Raw genomic sequence first — 19,259 nt, 5'->3', positions numbered from 1 at the left:
TTTGATCTTATGTGGGCTGGACGAGTGAAATCCCCCTTTCTGTAAGTATACATAATTTTAACTAACCATCTAATCAATCAATACTATAAGAAAAAGAAGCACAATTCAGACAGAATGTCTGACTTTTTCCACATGATAAAAAAAAATGATACTGTAGTAACGAGTCTGTCAGCTTGACTCTTTTGGCTTAAATTGGAAATGTGTAAAACATCACTTAATGACTTTGGTGTAGTATGAACAGTCATGGTCTTTATCAGTAGGAAAAACAGTAGAACTTGTAACAGTTAAGTCCTCTTTCACATTTTCCAAAATCATCTAAATTGGAGCATTTGCTGGGCCCATTCTAGCCAAGCCTTAACAGAACACTTGGCAAATAATGATTTTTAAAATGTACTCTGTACACTTTACTAGCAGTTGGTCACAAAAGCACATTTATTCTGTTCTTTAGACGAATCTACAAAAAAAACCCACCAAAATTAACAGTTTTACACATAAAACTGGGACTAAAAAAACCCATTAAGAGTTATGAACCAAAAACTTGACCTATATCATGGTGTGCAGTGTGTTCTTTAAAAAAAAAAAAGAAACAAACAAGTGTCATCTCTTTAAAAAAAAAAAGATTATATATTATGTATAAAAAAATTATAATTCAAGCTCAGGTCCTCTACCAGAAGCCTGGGAGCTTCAGGGTCCTGTGCAACATCCCACAGGAGCTGCAAGATACATCTGGCCCTTTAGTGCCCTCTGCCAAAGCCTCATCAGAAATGGTGTCAGTGGAAGGGTGCCTGTAATTCTTTGGGTAACTTTCAATAATTTGCTGTACCCATCTCCACATTTCTATCAAAATATAGAGAAATGATAGGTGGATCAAGACTTGCACAGTAGTTTAGGCAACTCTGAGAAAGAATCCAACTGTAGAGCAATTTCAACAAATGATGGTTAAGGTACTTCCTGAATACCTGGTTATTAAAGTTTATTCAGCCGATTCCAGAGTTACTTCTTCATCTACTTTCAGGAAGTAAACAAATGCACACACACTCTTAGTGCAACACAAAACAGAATAAAATGAAGACAAAGCTTTTGAAAATGTGTACTTTTAATTTCAGTTCCCTTGGGGTGGGGTAGGACTGTTCAGGTGTGAGTGAGGAATGAAGGCAAAATATCACATCAATCCATGACACCACTTCATTTATCATCATAAATATTTTGTCTGCAATCATCCATACAGTACAATACACCAGCTCAGCCTAGAAAACATTGATTGTACACAAATAAAACATCTCATTTTATAAATCTTGATCTTTCTCGACAACAATCTAGAGGACTAGCGAGGCTGCTAGTAAAAGTTACTTCAAATGTTTTCCACTTTTCACACAGTTGGTGTTTTTTCCCCAAACTTAGGGGAGGATTTACCACAGTGAAACAAAACCAAATCCTATTGCCATTCAGTCTGGTGTAAGGGTTAGGAATATCAAAAGGACAGCTTTTGGAAAAGAGGAGTCACATCTTGTTAATATTGCTTCGTGATGGTCAAACAGACCAGCAGCTGGCCAGTGAAACTGCAGTTTTAGCCACGAGAAAGGCCAGGGTCATGCTGAACGACTTCTTTAGCCAAAACTCATAAAATTCAGGGGGGAATAAAAAACAAAAAAAAAACCAGAAGCCAAACAAACTTTAGAATTTCACCATTTGCTTTTCTAAGCTGTCTTTACGAGTACACATTTAAAGTGAAATGTTGTGGATTTTGCTTCAGTCGTTTCCAAAATTGAAATCAACAGACGTAGTCCATGCGAGCTAGCGCGCAGAAGGCAAAGAGCACAACATCAGTGAGAGCGCACATATCTGCACCTATACTTTGCTGTCTGTCATGCAAATGCAGGGACAAGAAGCTAGAGAAGTCACCCATTAACTGATGGAGGTTTCGTGGAGCACTCCCATCTGTCACTAGAGGCTACCATGAGTTAAATGCAGCATGGTTAAACATTCACTACATTAGGTTCTCCCTTCAAGTTGACAGAGGTTTGCCACGTCACTTTCTAAATTTAGAGGTTGTTTTGAGTAGCTCAATTACAGATTTGGTTTGGTAAAGGAATTCATTTCAGCATGTCGTCTGCAAAATGTCTTAAACTGGATAATTTTGTGTACAACACGTTGAATTCAAAATATAATAAACGTGATACAGTGATGATTAAAAGTTCAACATGTGCTATATTTTAATTGTCAACGACTGATGATTGTTTACTACTATAACAATGTTTACATTAAGAAAACACAGATGGATCATTAGTGTTATTACATCCAACCCCAACCACTAATCACAAGAGGTTTAAATATTAGTATGAGTTATATCAGACAGCTACAGTAATCTTCAGTATGAAGAAAGGTAACTATAGACGAATGTGTTCTGCTTCAGGAGGACTGAATGATATGACCCAATAACATGCCCTTGTTAACGTTAAAAAGATAAAATAAAAATCAAAAATGCACATATTAATGTACCATGTGCAAATGTAAAAGAGAGTGAAATTTATTATTTCCGGTTAAGTGAATCCAGTCAAGTTTGCTTGAAATACCCATCTCTCACAGGGATGCTCCAGGCTTAACCAATGTAAACATATTAAGTCCTGTCATTCAACAAACAGGCCTCTCTCTTCTCTTTGGGAAAATAAAATAAAATTAGTAAAGACTTGAACCAGTATGACTTTGGAAAGCTGTGGAATCGTCAACGATTGTTGCATATAAGATTCAAAGTCAAAGGATTTTCATGTTATGAGTAAAAATTACAGACCGAGCACTGCGGTGCTTGTAATCCAGAAGACCAGCACATATTGTCCCAAACAGCAGACCTTCCTTCACTTTAAACACGAGACATACAGTACAGCTGAACAGATGGAAAATAATTAAGAAAAAAAAGGAGATCAGATGCCAAATTAACCAAATGGCTAAACACAACATTGTGTGTTTGTTTTTTTTAATGTGCTACAAACAATCACGTATGTATTTGAAAAATAAAACAGTACTTAAATTTGAAATGTACATTGATTTGATAGTTTGAAGATTCCAGTGAACAGTGTAAAAACCCTTTCATGTGTGGATGGAAATCCTTTTTTATGAACTTGTCTTTCTTCCTTCAGGCCATGCTTTCTTTTAACTGATCAGCTCATATATAAGGAGGCACACTAGGAGAGAGATAAGGTCTGGGAGTTTTGAAGTGATGTTTACTGATATCTCAGTGTGTGTGTGTGTGTGTGTGTGTGTGTGTGTGTGTGTGTGTCTGGTTTAAGTTAAGAACTGGGAGCACTTGAGGAATACAATGATGGCCATAAACATGACTAACAAGTTCACACAGCAAAAGAGTGTTGAGATAGATTGGGATTGAGTCAAGTATAAGAGAGGGAAGGGAACGGTTAAAGGATTTTCAGGGAACAAAGCACAAAGAGAGGTTAAAGTGAAAAAAAGGAAATTGGGAAAAGAGGCACTAAAAGCCCTCTGACTCTTCATGAAACTGGCCACTTGGTTTCCTGCTGCACTTAGCTCATTCACGACTAATACCCTGTTATTCATCCGTCCAAACATCCTGCCATGCATTCATCTTGAATCTTCATCCAACCAGTTATTTCTTTGTTTCTCTCTGTAGTGGTCCTCTGTTAAATTGGGGGTTTCAACAGGTAACAGGTGGAGTTGTTGGCTGAGAAGGAAGCTACAGGAGGTCCAGCGAGGGCCTCTCATTGCTCTTCTAACCAGGAGGGCTTGTCAGCCCCTGGGGGCTTCAACTTTACATTGAACTGCTTCAGCGTTTGCTCAAGCTGCTGCTGGTTGCCAGCAAAGTATGCTGATATGGCATTATGGAAGAGAAGGAGCTGCTTATGCATCACCTTCACCTGAAAGACACCAGAGAGTTAGGGATTTAGTCTGTGCACATCATGAATGACAGAACTTAAATTAAACCTGGATAAAGATGTTTTTTTCGTTCATGATGACGTAATTATGCTTCTAACCTTATTCTCCTCCAGAAACTTGAGCTTAATGGCAACATCTGAGCGAAGACGTTCGTACTTGTCCTTTTGGACTTGGTACTGTTGCTGAGCAGCTTCTATACGGGCCATGGCTACAGCATCTCTTGGACCCATACTCAGTTCCTCAAGGTCTGACCGGTAGGCATCATACTCTAGTCTAAAAGTACACAAAAGGAGAGGAGATGATACAGTGCAACAATCTTGACAAAATAATGCTTTGTTTTAAAATTTCATCATAAATAAAATTAAAATAGAAGTTTTTAGCGAGGTCCTTGGAGATAAAGGATCAAACAAAATAACAGTTTCTCTTTCAGAGCTACAAATCAAAAAAGTTATTTCTCTCATCTGTCAGTTTCATATATAATATGCCAACTCTGCCCCTTAGCTGGTCATTCAGAAATATTTCCTAATGATTCGAATGATCTATTGACTCGAAGGTCTAACTGTTGGTCTGGTCACAGCTAATGGGCGATTTTGACACAACCATTAAATTAAGAGTTGCTGAGGGATGAGGTTTATTCAACCAGCCAACATGCAGTTTGCATCCAATCTTGCTTAAACCAACTGTGTATTTCTTCACATTAATAAATGTAATAATTTATCTAGTTGAAAATATTACTGTTTACATTATATATTAAATAAAAGTTTAGATATTTTATATTAAACTATTTTAACAGATCATATTGGCCACTGGAGGGCAGTAGAAGCACACCGAATGCATCATTACTGACATTATTGCCATCTTTTAAGTGGATATAGTAAATTTGTTAGCAAGCAGCTTCAGATTTACGCAAAGAGCAGGTATGAAACACAGTTATCCATTTAGAATAATGCTAAGGCCCCTGATTTAATTATGTACTCCATGTACTAACCTTGCATTTTCATACATCTTGATAGTCATCAGGGTGTCCTCCATGGTCTTGTTGACTAACGTATTGATGCTGGACACAAAGAAGTTAATGGCACCAAGTAAAGTCTCTCCGTTCTTACACAGCAACTTCTGAGTCTCTGCATTGTAACCGAATTCATCCTGTAAGCAACAAAAAAAAAAGTTTTTAAATGGCTAAAATAAACCTAATAATCATACTGGCATCAGTGTGGCTCACCAACAAAGCCACAAACAGTTAAAATACAAAGTGACATCTCACCCGAAGCTCGGGAGATTTCTGACTGAGGTCAGCAAAAGTGTCGCCAAGCGCATGCTGTGTCTGCACCATGTTGTAGAAATGGTTGGTCAGAGCTCTGGCCAGTCGTAGCACATTCTCGTATTTCCGTTTAGTGTCTCTCAGCACCTCAATCTGAGCCTCCAGCTCCAGGTCCACAGTCCGGGAACCCCGACCGAAACGCTCTGAGATCATTTGCTTTGTACACTATGACACGGTGGGAAGGAACAAAGAGACATGAGTTACACAAAAATAAATTTAAATTTGAAAAATTACCATTTTACAATAACGCTATTCGCTAATCACAGTTTTACTCAGTCAATATAACAAAATCTCAGATACCTTGTAAGTATTCAGACCCCATTTCTTCACTGTTTCTAGCTTTTCCACAGCCACACCGCGGGTCGTTTCCTCTGCCGTCATTGATGAGCTGCTGCTGCTGTGGTGCATGTTGGAACCTGAGGTGGAACACCCAGATATAGTAACACAAACACATGAACACAAGCAAAACCTTCTTGGACAGCAAAATTACCCCATACAAAATCAGATGAAACTGGATTTTTTAACCACTGAAAGTGTCCAGGATCTAAGAAAGTTTAGACTGAGGATTGTTTAACATCTGTTATTCTGTAAGCCACGGCCAACCCTTAAACATAAATCAGAGAGCGTTAATGAGTGACTACAGAGCAGGAAAATACTAAAACTAAACTGGATAGAAATACTGGCAGAACAGAAAAACAAGATTTTTTTGGAAGACACCAAATCCTTTTTATGAAGCTGATTAAAGAAATACTGCAATATTCACACTGTTATATTGGCAATCTAATTAATCAACGTAGAGGCTGCGAACATCATTTTTCCCTCCTCAGTACCTTGATTGGACAGATGGCAGGACGGCTACTTTGCCTGGCCTTCATACGCAGCTCTATGACGTTAAATGGGTGTTTGGACGACAGAATGATTTACAGTGAGCATTCATTATGGTAAGGAGTGGGAGTGGAATTTACATGTTTTTACTAATTAAGGGAATATTTTGGGTAATTTGATATTTATGTTTTAAACAGTCGTTAACAGTTGAAAAATGTCAAAAGTAGAATAATAACGAGGTACGAGGAAGATGTGGGAAAATGCAGGGAGATGCAAACAAGACCACAAGATAAACAAAGGGAGAAAGGGATAAGAATCATGCATGTAGGAGGGAATTGCAAAAAGAAGGTGGAGCACAAAAATAGAAAAGTACAAAGATGAAAAGGCAACATTAAGTACATGACAGTCAGTGAACAATGCAGAGAAATGAGCAATGATCACCAGAGTTTGAATTGCAGTCACACTAACTGCTAGGATGCTGTGTGTGGAGCAGACTGGTTAAAGCTTTTACTAAATAACAGCAGATGGGAAAAACTAACAATGTAAAATGTAAAAAGCTCAAGCCAAGGGAGCTCACTCTCGGGGCAGTATTTACTTTCATGGGAATAGGGTTGTAGTTTGTGTATATTCATTTTGTTTTCTTTGGTCTTTTAAAACATACTTTAAGATGTTCATAGTACAGTAAGATTCATATTAGTGTAGCATGACAAATGTTTGCATGGATTACACACATCAGTATAATTTCCTAAACATTCCCAATATAAACAGATTAGGATAACGCATTTTAAGAAAGTTTTACCTTATTTGACCTTAGAGAAGAGGTCTATAGTCTATAGTACCGTGACACTTACAATCCCCATATATCATTCACTATATGTTTAAAGGCAAATAATGGAAGTAAGAAAAATAATTTTAATACGTATTATTATATTATTATCACTTCAGATCAATCTTTTGACCTTGAAGGAAAGGTCAGAGGTCAAATGTGACATGATACTTAGTGTTGACAATACACAAGATACTTGTAAGAATAATAGTTTCTAAATTATAACTTGTTTTGATCAATAAATTATTAAGACGACCTTGTAGACCTTGATGGATGCAAGTCAAATTTTATTGTATTATTAACACGACCCCCTCTACACCCACGCAGAGTTTTATCAGAATTCATTTAAAACTTTTCAAGCTACTTGGACAAAGAATGGCACACACACTACAAAAAAAAAACAACCTCCTTGAGTGAGTTAATAAGCATGAAGATGGATTTGGTTCAGTGGGTGCACACCCACACCTTACAAGAGAAACCAACCCAAAACCTACAAATGAGAAAGAAATACTGTTATAGAAAAAGCCACAAGGTGTCTACAAAAAGAGCAGCAGGCAGATGTAAGTGCAATGCCCTTGTTTCCACTGAAAAAGAGGAAAAACTGGTGAAAAAGGGCAGACAAGTCAATTCCCAGTCACCTAAAAAAAAGAAAGAAAAGGACACTCTACACAGAGCATATTTCCAAAATGAGCTATCAAAATGCACTTTTAATGCACTTGAGATCTTCTTTAATCACCTTACTTTACCCTAACTAACCTTGTCAATGGCATTTACAGATGTAACTGTAAAAACAATGCGAAATGTAAAAAAGAAATAGTATTTTGGAAATAAGCTCTCTATTATTAACAACAATAAGGTTAAGGCACCTAATCCTGTAACTGGGATCCTTTTGTTAAACTCAGCATTGTAGTGCACAGCAGGGCCTGTGAGAGAGGGAGGGATAAAGAATCATTTTATTAAATAAAGTTTTAACTATTTCCATCTAAAACTTTCTTTATATGCACCATCATTTGAAACAACAACAACCTCTGCTCCTCTTATTGCAAAACAAATTCTTAAAAATCTTTTTAAGGTTGATGAAAGGACAGATAAGCCAGCTTCAGTAATATCTATGATCACCATTATCAGATACATAAAAACAACATCATCATGGATTAAGTCATTTCTTTTAATGGTTCTTTAGTTGCCAAAGGAACAACAAAAAAAAAAAATACTATTTTCACAAAAGTACAAACATTGTGGCTATTGCACGGCCTTGGTGATATTTCCGTTTCAGTGTAGAGGCCCGAGTTTTCATGCTGAAGCCCTCTGCACCATCACCTTACCGCTTAAAAAACATTAATAAATCATGGACTGCTTTTTCCCCCCTCCTCAGCCATATGTGATGGTAAATGACTCTTGCTATCAAGGCTACCGTTTGTTTTCAAACAGGTTTAGCTGCATTTTAAGAACATGTTTTACGATGCACAGCACTTCCAGTAGAAGCATCACCGTATGGAAAAATGTGCTTTCATAAAATCAGTATTAGAAATGCACAGCTACACCACCCAAACCCTGTTATCAGTGTTGTAGACTGCAACCAGCTCATCAGTGAATAATGACATTTACTGATGGCGGTCGCCAGTGTTTGTCATTTGGGTGCCATCAGTTGTATGCTGGTAAAATGTTATTTAACTATAATGAATCTTTCTTTGTTTTGCTGGCACAAAAAGAGGTGATACAAAGCAAAAAGACAACAGTAAGTAACAACAGGCACTACCTTTTAAAGCACAGTCAGTAGGTAATAATACATTAATTGCAGCATGATCTTGTGGGTAGTCAGAGACAGTACAGAGCCTGAAAAAAACATCACAAATGAGTAATGGGAACAAAGAGTGAAGCAGCACTACCTTTGATTGAACTGGTGGGGATAATGCCCTCTGCTGTTCCTCCATAGCCCCCAGATACAATGCTAGTCTCGTTGAGATTGGGACCTGATACCATCACCTGCTGCAGGTCCTGCAAAATGTAATGTTAACAAAAAAAAAAGAAAAAAGAAAAAGGATGGGCAGGATAAAAAGATGGGTTGGGGAAGGAATATACAGAAAGGAGATTGTGACTTGAGAGCCAAATTAAGATAACATAGGCTAAAGCCTCAGTCAAAAGGTTATCCACTGACAGTGAGACAAACACCACGTGAGGAATGTTAGGAAGCAAAATGGAAAAACTGTATGAAAGTGTTAAAAAAAAAAAAAAACAGAAAACACATGACTAACATGTCCGTCAATAATTAATCCAAGTGATCTGAATCTCCTGCAAACTTGAACTTCTATACACAGCTGTAATAAACTCAGAGTTTAATCCAGACAGTGATTTCAGTGATCTATGGAAAAGCACAAATAAGTAATTTTCTACTTATAATCGCCATCAGAGGCTTCTTTGAAGTTTTGGCTCAGGAACAGAGTTGGATTATGAGCCACTCTCTCCCTCGGGTTTTGTTTAAGCTGCGGTTCTCTTTTGTTTGACTTCCTGCTGAAGTATCAGCAATTTAAAAAAATATGTAGGATTATAAGGAAGGAAAATCGAGAAAAAAAGGAGCCTAAGAACTTTAAAAAAAAAGACTGAAAATGTATTCATGTCTGCAGGAAAGCCTCTTTTTCATACATCAAGTAATTTAACTATGAGTTAAATCATCTAAAAACTTAAAGGATGTAACAATTGGACATCTGATAAGTTGCTAAACATTTGCCTCATTTAGTTTAGATAAACAGAGTTACTTAATGGAAGTCTGTTTTTTCTGTTATTTCTGACGATTTAAAAAAAAAAAAAAAAAAAAAAAAAAAAGAACAAAGGAGCCCACATTTTCAAATGCTCATGCTTAGACTACACAGTATGTGATAAGGAAATTACAGAATAACGCCCTGCAAGGGAAATGGCTATTTCCGCTTTGTAAACAAACACATAACATATGCAATACAACCTTAGAGTCAGAAAAAAAAATTACAACTGCTTTGATTTGACCCATCTTTAATGTCCTGAAAGCTTTGCTTCAGGGCATTATCTGGTTTTTAAGTCTCATCTTGTAGTCAGACCTGCAGAATTAAATATTTCTTTTTTTTTGTAATAAACACCGACTTACACATCAAAACAAGTAAAGCAAAATCACATCAACAACACAGCATTAGTATGACAATAAAGACCATTAGTATAAAACAGAACAATCTTGTTTTGTTAACCATCACCCACTAAAAATTTAGGCATCTCACACACTCACACACACACTCTATCTGGGCTACCTTAGGCAACCGAAAACGACACACACTAGACATCTTTGCATCTAATAATCAAATGGAGCATAACATCTCAAATTGACGGATATCCCACGAAACATGTCAGTCATTGGAGACTCTTTCTAGCTACAGTTAGTAGGAGTAAGTTTACCAGGCAAGCTGCACAGTGGTTTGAATTAAAGATCAAATATCTGACATTTTGTGAAACAAACCAGTGCAGCGATGCAAGGCAATTTAATTCCCCTTGAAGTCAAACCACTGAGCAGTACTACACACCATACTACAACATACACGCAAATGCACAAATGGCCTGCTCACCCTGGTGCCTCTGGAGCTCCCTACCTTCTCATCTAAGCTCCACTGCAGCTTTGCAGCCTGCACAGAGATGGAGGAGGGGGAGTGGGGGTGGGGGGTTGGGTTGACAAACACAACAAGAACAACAACAGAAAAAGAAACAAACAGAAAAGGAGACAAAAGGGAAAAAATCCATGACTGAAATATGAAACAAGATAGGAGGATGCAAACGAAATCTCAGAAAAACCATTGCAATGTCCACAGACAGCAGTGATGCAGGATGGAGAGCAGTGATGACTTATATCACAGCTTGTCAGGTTGCATCATTAGACTAGATTATGTGATAATTTCAAGAGTCTAGTCTACATGGTGAACATGTTTGCATTCGATCTCCAATGTGATGCCATAGGTGCTTATAATATTAACTGTCACTGTCTGGAAAAAAGAAAATACAGACTCTAACACAACACTGTAAAAATTAAGCTATTCATACAAGACGTGGACATTAAAAGTGACAACATTAAGAAGGGAGGGGAAAAATATTAAAAGGGACTGAATGTAGACACAAAAATAAATCCATACAAGCAAAGTTTTAGTGCCCCAACTCCAGATTTCACAACTCTGACAAGTGGAAAAAAATTCCCCAACAATACTTTAACTGAAACAAACGTGCCAAAATAATGTTTTACCTTCAAGCCAAACAGAGTTCAATATAATAATAGTTGCCAGTCTAGACCATCCCGCAAAGGCCGACCAATTGGTTTAGCCAACCTGTGCTAGTAGTTCATAAAACCTCTTATCTTTAATAAGCATAACAGTGATCAGTGGCCACATAGCCTCAACCGTCTAGTCAAGGCAATGTCCCGTTTTCTATGGAAACATCTGCTTTACCTCTGGCCCAAACTGGAAAAAGATGCCAGGCAGGTAAAGAGCACCTGTAGCTCCACGTGGCTGCTTGAATTAGCAGGACTTCCTATATTCTGAACACCATTTAAAAACTGAACACAATTTGAATTTGACTTGACAGGTAAAGTCAACATTTTCTTGTTTTTCTACTGTTCTAAACAAAATTTTTAATGGCTTAAAAAAAAACAAAAAAAACCAAAAAAAAAAAACAACAACATACAATTAAATACAAAGACCTTTAAAAAAAAAAGGGGGGGGGGGGGGGGGGGGGGGCATTATATCTACGCAAATACATTTTAACCAAAAGTCTGTTTTAGCTATGCTTTATCATCATTCAGTCATTGTAACTCTTCCTTACAGCTCTGCCTTGTGTTATGACATCGGTTTAATGTGGGAGAAAGCTGACGCAAACGCCGTTCCCTCCCTCGACACTTTGTTTGTACAGGTTCAATTTGTAACTGTAACTTCGGTCGTTGCTGTGCTTTTTGGAAGTCGAATTTCCCAGAGGAACCCACCCGAGGGATTAATAAAGTTCTATCTTATCTTATCTTATCTTATTCCTTTGCAGCCAAACTACCACAAGTCAAGCCAAAGCATGAAAAGATATAACTTTACAACTACCCACGGGATATTTATATAAATAAAGATTTATTTGCACAAGTAACCACCTGTGAGAAACTGTGTATGATGGTACAAGCATCTTAAAATGCTGTTATCTGAAGAGACACCAGAGAGCCTTTGCTGCCAAGACGTTGTTGGCAGTCAGTGATGTCTCTTTCACGTCAAGCTGCCAGTCACCATCCTTTTTCTGTCATGCACATGATGTTGCAACATCTGAAACTGGACCTGCTTTTTCTTTACCTGCCAGTCTTCATCCCATGTGAGAAATAACAGACTTGTGCAGCTTTAAATCAAGTGCTGCGCAGCAGATATCAATCTGATTTCACAGGGCTTTCAACCAAGGACAAAGCATCGCCAGTTTCAGATTAATTGCAGAGTTGCTATGACAACTGGTTAATATCCAATACAAAACAGTGCAGCCGAACACTTCTCATACATAAACATATTAAACTGAGGTAGTCACACCAAATGGTTGAACACACGCAACACACTGTAAGCTTTCCGAGAAGGAAGGTTGTTCTTTTACTACGTGTGAGCTGAGCACATAGTTTGGTAAGCAAATACCCTAATGCAGTTCCCTGCCAGTGTTTCCGGCAGGATCTTCAGTCTGTTTGCCCAACAAGGTGTGCCTTGAGATGGAAGACAGCTAACAAACTGTCTCTCAGAGAATCCACTACTACTTTACTTAATCCAAATCTCATATTGTCTTGTCCATTTAAAGTGTTTTCCCCTCCCCCATTCTGAAGCCGTTCTCACCTGGGGAAAAATGTGTGAGAATCCAACACTTGAGATCAATATAGACATATATTGCATCTGAGATTGATTGATTGATATATATTTATATATATCCCTTTATATGTTAGTGGGAACAGCTGTTCTCAGGGAAACAGCTGGTCTCCAACACCTGATTTCCCCATGGAAGCTCTTTCCACAGTTCTTGGTATGCAAGCTACATAACACAAGGCTTTGTGATATTGTGTAGTTGGCAACGCGTCAAACAACAGATAAACCTGTGCAGAAAACTAACTTCATTTAAAATTACTGTAAGATCTGGATCCTGCCTGTGAGTGACCATTCAGTGAATTAAGTCAAATAAAGGAAAAAGGTAAATAAACAGTAGGTCACTAGTTTGTATACTAAAGCACTCAAGGCTCACAGTTGTTAATAATAACATTATCTAAACTGTACTGTCCATACAGCTTGTACTTATTCACACTTTGCTGTGAATGGTGTGAAAGGAACAAGCATACCAGGCTAATCTTGTAGCAGCTAAGAAAAACATCCACTATGTCAAATTCAAACTTCAAACTCAAAAAAGTACCCATTTTTAATATTACTGAGCCAACCACCATTAACAACACATAATCAAACCTGATGTAATCAAAAGGCTAAAGTATCTAGGTTCAATTTTCCCTACAGGCTCTAATTTGAAAGATACACCACTGGCTGAAACATCGATGCTTTTCCTTTGTTTCATTCTTTTGGATAAAAATTGAAGCACAAAATAATGTGAGCGCCTGGCAAAAGACAGAAAGTCCTTTTAGATTTATAATACACCATAAACTGTTTACAAAGAAATACAAACACAAAAAAAGATAATTAATGTATTCTTTACAACAAATAAAAAGATAAACAGCTCCGTTTCATGCGTACTCTGTTGGCAGCTATCTGACTTGAAAATACAAATTAGGTTTTGCTGACAGTTTGTTGTTTCACAAAAAGCCAAAAAGGGGTTTTCTACAAGTGTTACACACAAGAGACTGAACTGATACGGCAGCCCGACCTACCTGTTCAAGGCTGTCGTCTTCTGTTAGTGTCCCTGTGTCACCGTTACTGTTGATAGGAATCTCCATTGTGGCAGCTTTATTCATAATGCTGTCTGTCATAATGCACTACACCTGTGAGAGAGAGAAAGAGAGAGCGAGACAAAGTGTGTAAACTAAAAACTACCAGGTGTAAATAAATTAAAAGTGGCAGAGATAGAAAAACTGTGCCGCTTTGAAGGGAAGAGACCAAAAGAGCTTAGTCTAAACAGCCCAACCATTAAGCAGATGGGATTATAATTACCACAAACAAGTGAGGAGGTGGTTTTCAAAGAGCAAGGCTACCGCTCAGCATAAAAACAACACACCTATGAAAGACTACTACACACAGATGCAGACAGTACAATGAGCCGCTTCGGTTAAGTGGCCACTCTGTTCTAAAGCACAATTGCACAACTGTGTGACCAGCATCCACTCCCTAAAAACCCAAAGTGAAGGGAAACAGCAAAATGTTTACATCACAACGCTCCAGTCATTTTAATGGCTCAAACTGATGCAGCCTGCCACACATTCATTTAAAACCCAAAAAGATAAACACGCAGTAATATGGACATCATATTTGACAGTAATAATAAATTCACTAATGAGGGCCACAGTTCAGTTTAATGCACAAAGCTAAATGCTAAAGCTAATGCCTATAATAATGACATTTTTCCACAAAAACTTTTCCAGATATAACCTGATGGAGCTGTATTGGCAAACACATGTGCCCAAATCAGTCAAGCAGGGTATTCAATTGTCTTTAACCTGTTTAATAGGCTAATCTGACTGAGACCATATAAGAACAAAGCAGGTAATTGTCCAAACAATACACAGTGAGTGAGCGGGTGTCACATGTCCACCTTCAGGCATGCTATACCCAGGCACCACATGTAGCCAAAACCAAATTCAAGTAGCATCTGATACACCAAATTTCTTACTGTTTGCTACATGTGTGCAACTTTGGACAATGCCCAGACCTAATTCTCCCAGCACTTTCAGAGGTTTACCTGTGAAGTCAGCGATTGAGTTCATATTAGACAGTGAAAATGGAAATCAAACTTGTATCAGTAGGGCTTTTTTCAGACACTACATAAGCAAAAGGTTTGAGAAACACAGCCTCACTGAATTCAAATTCTTTCCATCTAGTTGCTAAGGCGTATAAAAATCAAGCTATGCAGACTGCCTTTACAAATATTAGTGAAACAATAGGCCACTCTAAAAAGTTCACTAAATTTAAGTATGGTACTGTAATAGTATAACACTGTTAAAGCCAGTTTTATTATTACTGCAAAGTGGAAGTATTTGAGAGCCACATCAATTCATCCAAAAAGTGGTATTCCATGGAAAGTTAGAGAGCATGGTTGGCGAGTGCTGAGGCGCTGAGAATGTAAACGTCACCAACACTCTCCCGACTCAACAACTGCACAGTTTCAAACCTCCACTGACATTAACATCAGCACAAAGAAACTGTATAAAAGGGGCTTAATGGCATTAGGTTTCCATGACCGAACAGCTCCTCTGGGTGTAGTATAAAATACAAAAATACATACAAAAACTGCATTTTGGAAGCCTTTTTCAAAAACACTGTTTCTACAATGTACACTGACGAGATAATTAGAATTCCCCCCAACAAAACAAAAAAACTTGCTCTAATGTTGATAAATTTCTGAAGACAAGAAAAAAAGGCAGGTTGATAATTATGGATGTGTGGGTGATTTGTGGTATATATTGTTAATTCTGAATGTGAAAAGATCTTAGAACTGGAGTTTCGAAGCCAATTACTCCATTTAACACATGACCCCACTTGGTATACAAAGCTGAGTCCCTCACCTAGTTTCCAATGCCACTGTAATATATTCTTCTTATTATGACAGCATTTGAATGTGACAAACTTGAGAGCAGAAGAGTGTGCGCAAGGCTTTTGAGGCGGCTCAGTCCCTGGCTTTGGGGAACTAAAGTAACTTTTAAGAGAGTCTAGCAGGTAACAAATGAATGCACTGATGAAGCAGAGCTTCACTGTCTAACCCAAGTTAATGAAAAGGTCATAAGAAATATCAGTAACTTCGCTACAAATTCTGTGATCAATTTGTGTTACTTTGGTAACTTAAACAGTCTTTGAGTCCTTGTGAACTATGCTATTAACTAGCAGACTAAAATTCAGCTGCTGTATGTTGCAGGGTTTTGGTAGATCCTTCCTGGTATTAATGTCCTATTGTTTGAAGGCAGGTATAGTACACGTAGTCCATGTTTACATTAGCTAAAGCCTCTCCTGAGGAGCTTTTCCATTTGTGAATGCACACTTGGCCATGCCATCTCTGTTGACTTACGACATTACAATAGATGTAGAAAACGTGTTTCTCTTGTTCAACAGTACCCATGGCAATAAAGACAGCTTACTGCAACTGTAATGTGGGTCGGATAGTTTAACAATTCTTCAGTTACTGTTCAGTAGGTTTTGTCTCTCAATCAAGTGAACTAGACAGGCTAAATAAATACCAAACGGCACATTATTTCATATATTCGTCTCATTAATTATTCGTAATTAGCAGCTTCGAAAATAGCATCAGAGGCAAACGCTATTAATAAACACTGACGTACAATAAGTCGACGGATGCAAGTAACTTTAAATCAATGGCAAATTTAAGAGTTCGTAATGCTTAAAAAAATATTAAGGCAAATACTGCAGAACAGGCTGGAGCTGTACTGAAACCCGGATGCAGTAGTAAATACGAGCCTAACAGGTGCGCCAGCACAGGTGTACAGTTTTCTCAGGTAACGCTATATTCAGGTCGCCGGTGAGTTCGGGCGAACAACGCAGTGATGGAGGGCCCATTTGACAAAAATCTGCTGAACTAAGGCAGAAATGCATTTTTGTGTGAAAAGAAGGCCCGCTTCCAGTTCACATATGCAGCTGTTGAGAAAAAGCTGGAGAAATGGTAAACAAATCTGCAAGCTCAACGTGCAAAGCCTGGTTCAGAGACGCAGAAATTAAAATAAATTAATAAATAAATAAACAATATATGACAGAACGCAGACAGAAAGGCAATGTGGCAGTTCTCAAACAGCTTGACTTACGGTCTGCTTGGTCCCGTCGTAAAAACAGAGCTGCTCGGAAAGCTAACGCGTAAGCTAATAGCAGGCTAGCGGCAGTGCATCCCAGCTCACGCGCGGCTCGGAGGAGGCTGCTGTGTCCGTGCTCAGTCCGTGGGCAACGACACAATACTCTTCTTTAAGGATGTTTCAGTGACATTGCGAGAAAAGTCTGGTTCTTACTGCTCTTGTCTTTTAGCTTTTTCCCCCCAATATCTTCTGTTTAATGAAGCCAGAGGGGGAACGCTTTACGGATCTGACGACACCGTGGATTTCATTTCGCAGACGCACTGCGAGCCAAAGATCGTCTACAAACAGGCGGGTCACTCGTTACAAATGGCGCTTTCCCGGCTTACTGCCACAATAAAATTATTATAATACATTTAAAACATGTATATATGTTTCTAAATAATTATATAAATACCTGCTTTTTTTATATGAAAACATCATATACACGAAATGAGTTGCCTTCACATATTTGTTTCATGTACTGAGAAATAAATGTTACAACTGAAAGCGCACTAATTAACAAATGACTACAAAGTATGATAATTAATTACTTTGGTTGATCATGAGTGTCCATTAGTTTAAAACTGAGTTGATAAACTGATTTTTTTTTTTTTTTAAAGAAAGAAAAATGAAAACGCCACTGGATAAGTCATACTCTGAATCCTACAGGAAATTCGAACTGAGTGAGACTTCTTAGTTTTTTGTGTCTTCGCCCTCGATACGGCCCATCTTTGGGAGCATCTTGACAGGGCGTACGTGAACGTGTCAGAAAACTCTTGGTTGCTGAACATTAAACTCATGTAGGTGTTTGTTCAGTGACCTCATAGATGTTTGTTCTTTTAACTGCCCCAAGAAAAGCGTATGACACCTGTGAATGGAAATGTGGGGCAGGTTTCTTTAGTCTAAGAAACCCTGCCCCGCTGTGGCTGCAATGCAGTAATGTACAAAAGTCTTGACTCTCCCCTCATTTCTTTGTATTTTCAATGAACCAGACTTTCTTGCATTTTATAAGTGATCTTGAGCGGTAGTTCTCCAGCTTTTCTGCAGGTCTTTCAAAGTTTTTCTATGGACATTGGCTGCTTTTTCATTTATTTTCAGTCCAGTCCTTTTACCTGAACATTTTTGCACCATCCAGGTGATTTACAAAAAGCTATTACCGGTACCTGAAAATATGGCATGTCTTGGCATAATGTCCTTAAAAATTGAGAAAACTGGACAATTGGCAGACTAGAGAAGAAGTGACGGGACTAAAAACCTAAATAAAATGTACAGTAAATGCACAGTATCAGAAAGTCACACCCTTAAAAATTATGAGAGGAAAGAGGACCTGAAACAGAACCTGGGGGATGCATCTGGCCCATCAGTTGATCCATCTAAAGTTTGTTGAAGTCTCATCAATGGAAGGGTGAGTGTCAGGAAGCTATTCTTAAGGAAGAGAAAAGACATGTCTGTCAAATTGTATATGAATTGGACAGCCACTAATGTAAGACAGCAGTTTTTACAGCCATCTGACTATGGAGGCTGTGACATGGTTTAGGGCTGCATTTGATCCTGTAGTATTGGAGATCTTGTCAAAACTGAAGAATTATGAATGCAGAAAGTGTCGTCAGGTTTTGCTCTACCATGCAATACCATATTAAAGCATCTGATTGTCAACAGCTTCATTTTTCAGTATGACAATGATCCCAAACACACTGACAATCAGTCGTGTATTAGGCTCCCCAGAGCCAAGACCTCTTAATGTCGAAGCAGTGTGAAATAATGTTGACAGAACAGAATGAAATGCAACCAACATCCAAATAAGAGCTTTGAATGTCCTTCAAAAAACCTGGTTAACTATTCATGAAGACTACTAATAGAAACGACAAGAAAGCTTGGCTAAGAGAGTTCAGGCTGTGCTGAGGAATAAAGGTGGTCATGCCAGCATTTGACTTTCAAGTTTGTTAGAATTGTTCCGCCTCTGTTTTTCCCCTTGTGTAATCATGCATGAAATACTCTACATGTTTCGATAAATTGCTGCATTCTCATCTTTCTAGGAAGATATAAAGACTTGAAGGGTAGCTCAAGACTTTTGCACAACACTTTACTCAATTGTAAAATGAAAAAAGGGTTTTCCACACTACAGTCAGTTTAATGGAAATATGCAAAAACAACAACAACATGTTCTACACACTTTAGCATACATCATTATTACTGTACACTGACATTATAGCTTATAAGTGATTTTTAAAGAAGCCAGAGTCCAGAAAGATTTAAACCTGGGTCCTTCTTACTGTAAGACAACAGTGCTAGCCACCGCTTCAAAAATTGGGTTATTTTACACAGGATCACAGCTGTTTTGGAGATGGGTTATCTGTGGTTTCTTTCATTGGTCTTTAATTTCACAGATCTTT

At 38.0% G+C, this 19,259-nt stretch overlaps 1 protein-coding gene across 3 annotated transcripts; it reads right to left on the bottom strand.

Moving 5' to 3' along the window:
* Positions 1-2,923: 2,923 nt before the first annotated feature.
* On the bottom strand, positions 2,924-17,129 carry arfip2b (ADP-ribosylation factor interacting protein 2b). 3 transcript variants are annotated; one of them, XM_085363812.1, is made up of 9 exons: positions 16,843-17,129; positions 13,750-13,860; positions 10,460-10,516; positions 8,762-8,870; positions 5,522-5,637; positions 5,165-5,386; positions 4,889-5,046; positions 3,999-4,173; positions 2,924-3,881 (listed from the first exon to the last, which is right to left on the bottom strand). In XM_085363812.1, the coding sequence occupies exons 2-9, from the start codon at positions 13,846-13,848 to the stop codon at positions 3,726-3,728; spliced, it is 1,092 nt and encodes a 363-aa protein (XP_085219938.1). In that variant the 5' UTR covers positions 13,849-13,860; positions 16,843-17,129; the 3' UTR covers positions 2,924-3,725. The 3 variants fall into 3 exon arrangements, with proteins under 3 accessions (XP_085219938.1, XP_085219939.1, XP_085219940.1); XM_085363813.1 differs by having other exon boundaries at positions 10,484-10,516; XM_085363814.1 differs by lacking the exon at positions 10,460-10,516.
* Between the last annotated feature and the right edge of the window lie 2,130 nt (positions 17,130-19,259).

This window comes from Diplotaxodon limnothrissa, linkage group LG10 (genome assembly GCF_057381915.1).
Source record: "Diplotaxodon limnothrissa isolate DT_005_m linkage group LG10, D_limnothrissa_male_GT1.1, whole genome shotgun sequence".
Taxonomy (NCBI): Eukaryota; Metazoa; Chordata; class Actinopteri; order Cichliformes; family Cichlidae; genus Diplotaxodon; species Diplotaxodon limnothrissa.
This window is presented reverse-complemented; position numbering and strand designations above follow the sequence as displayed.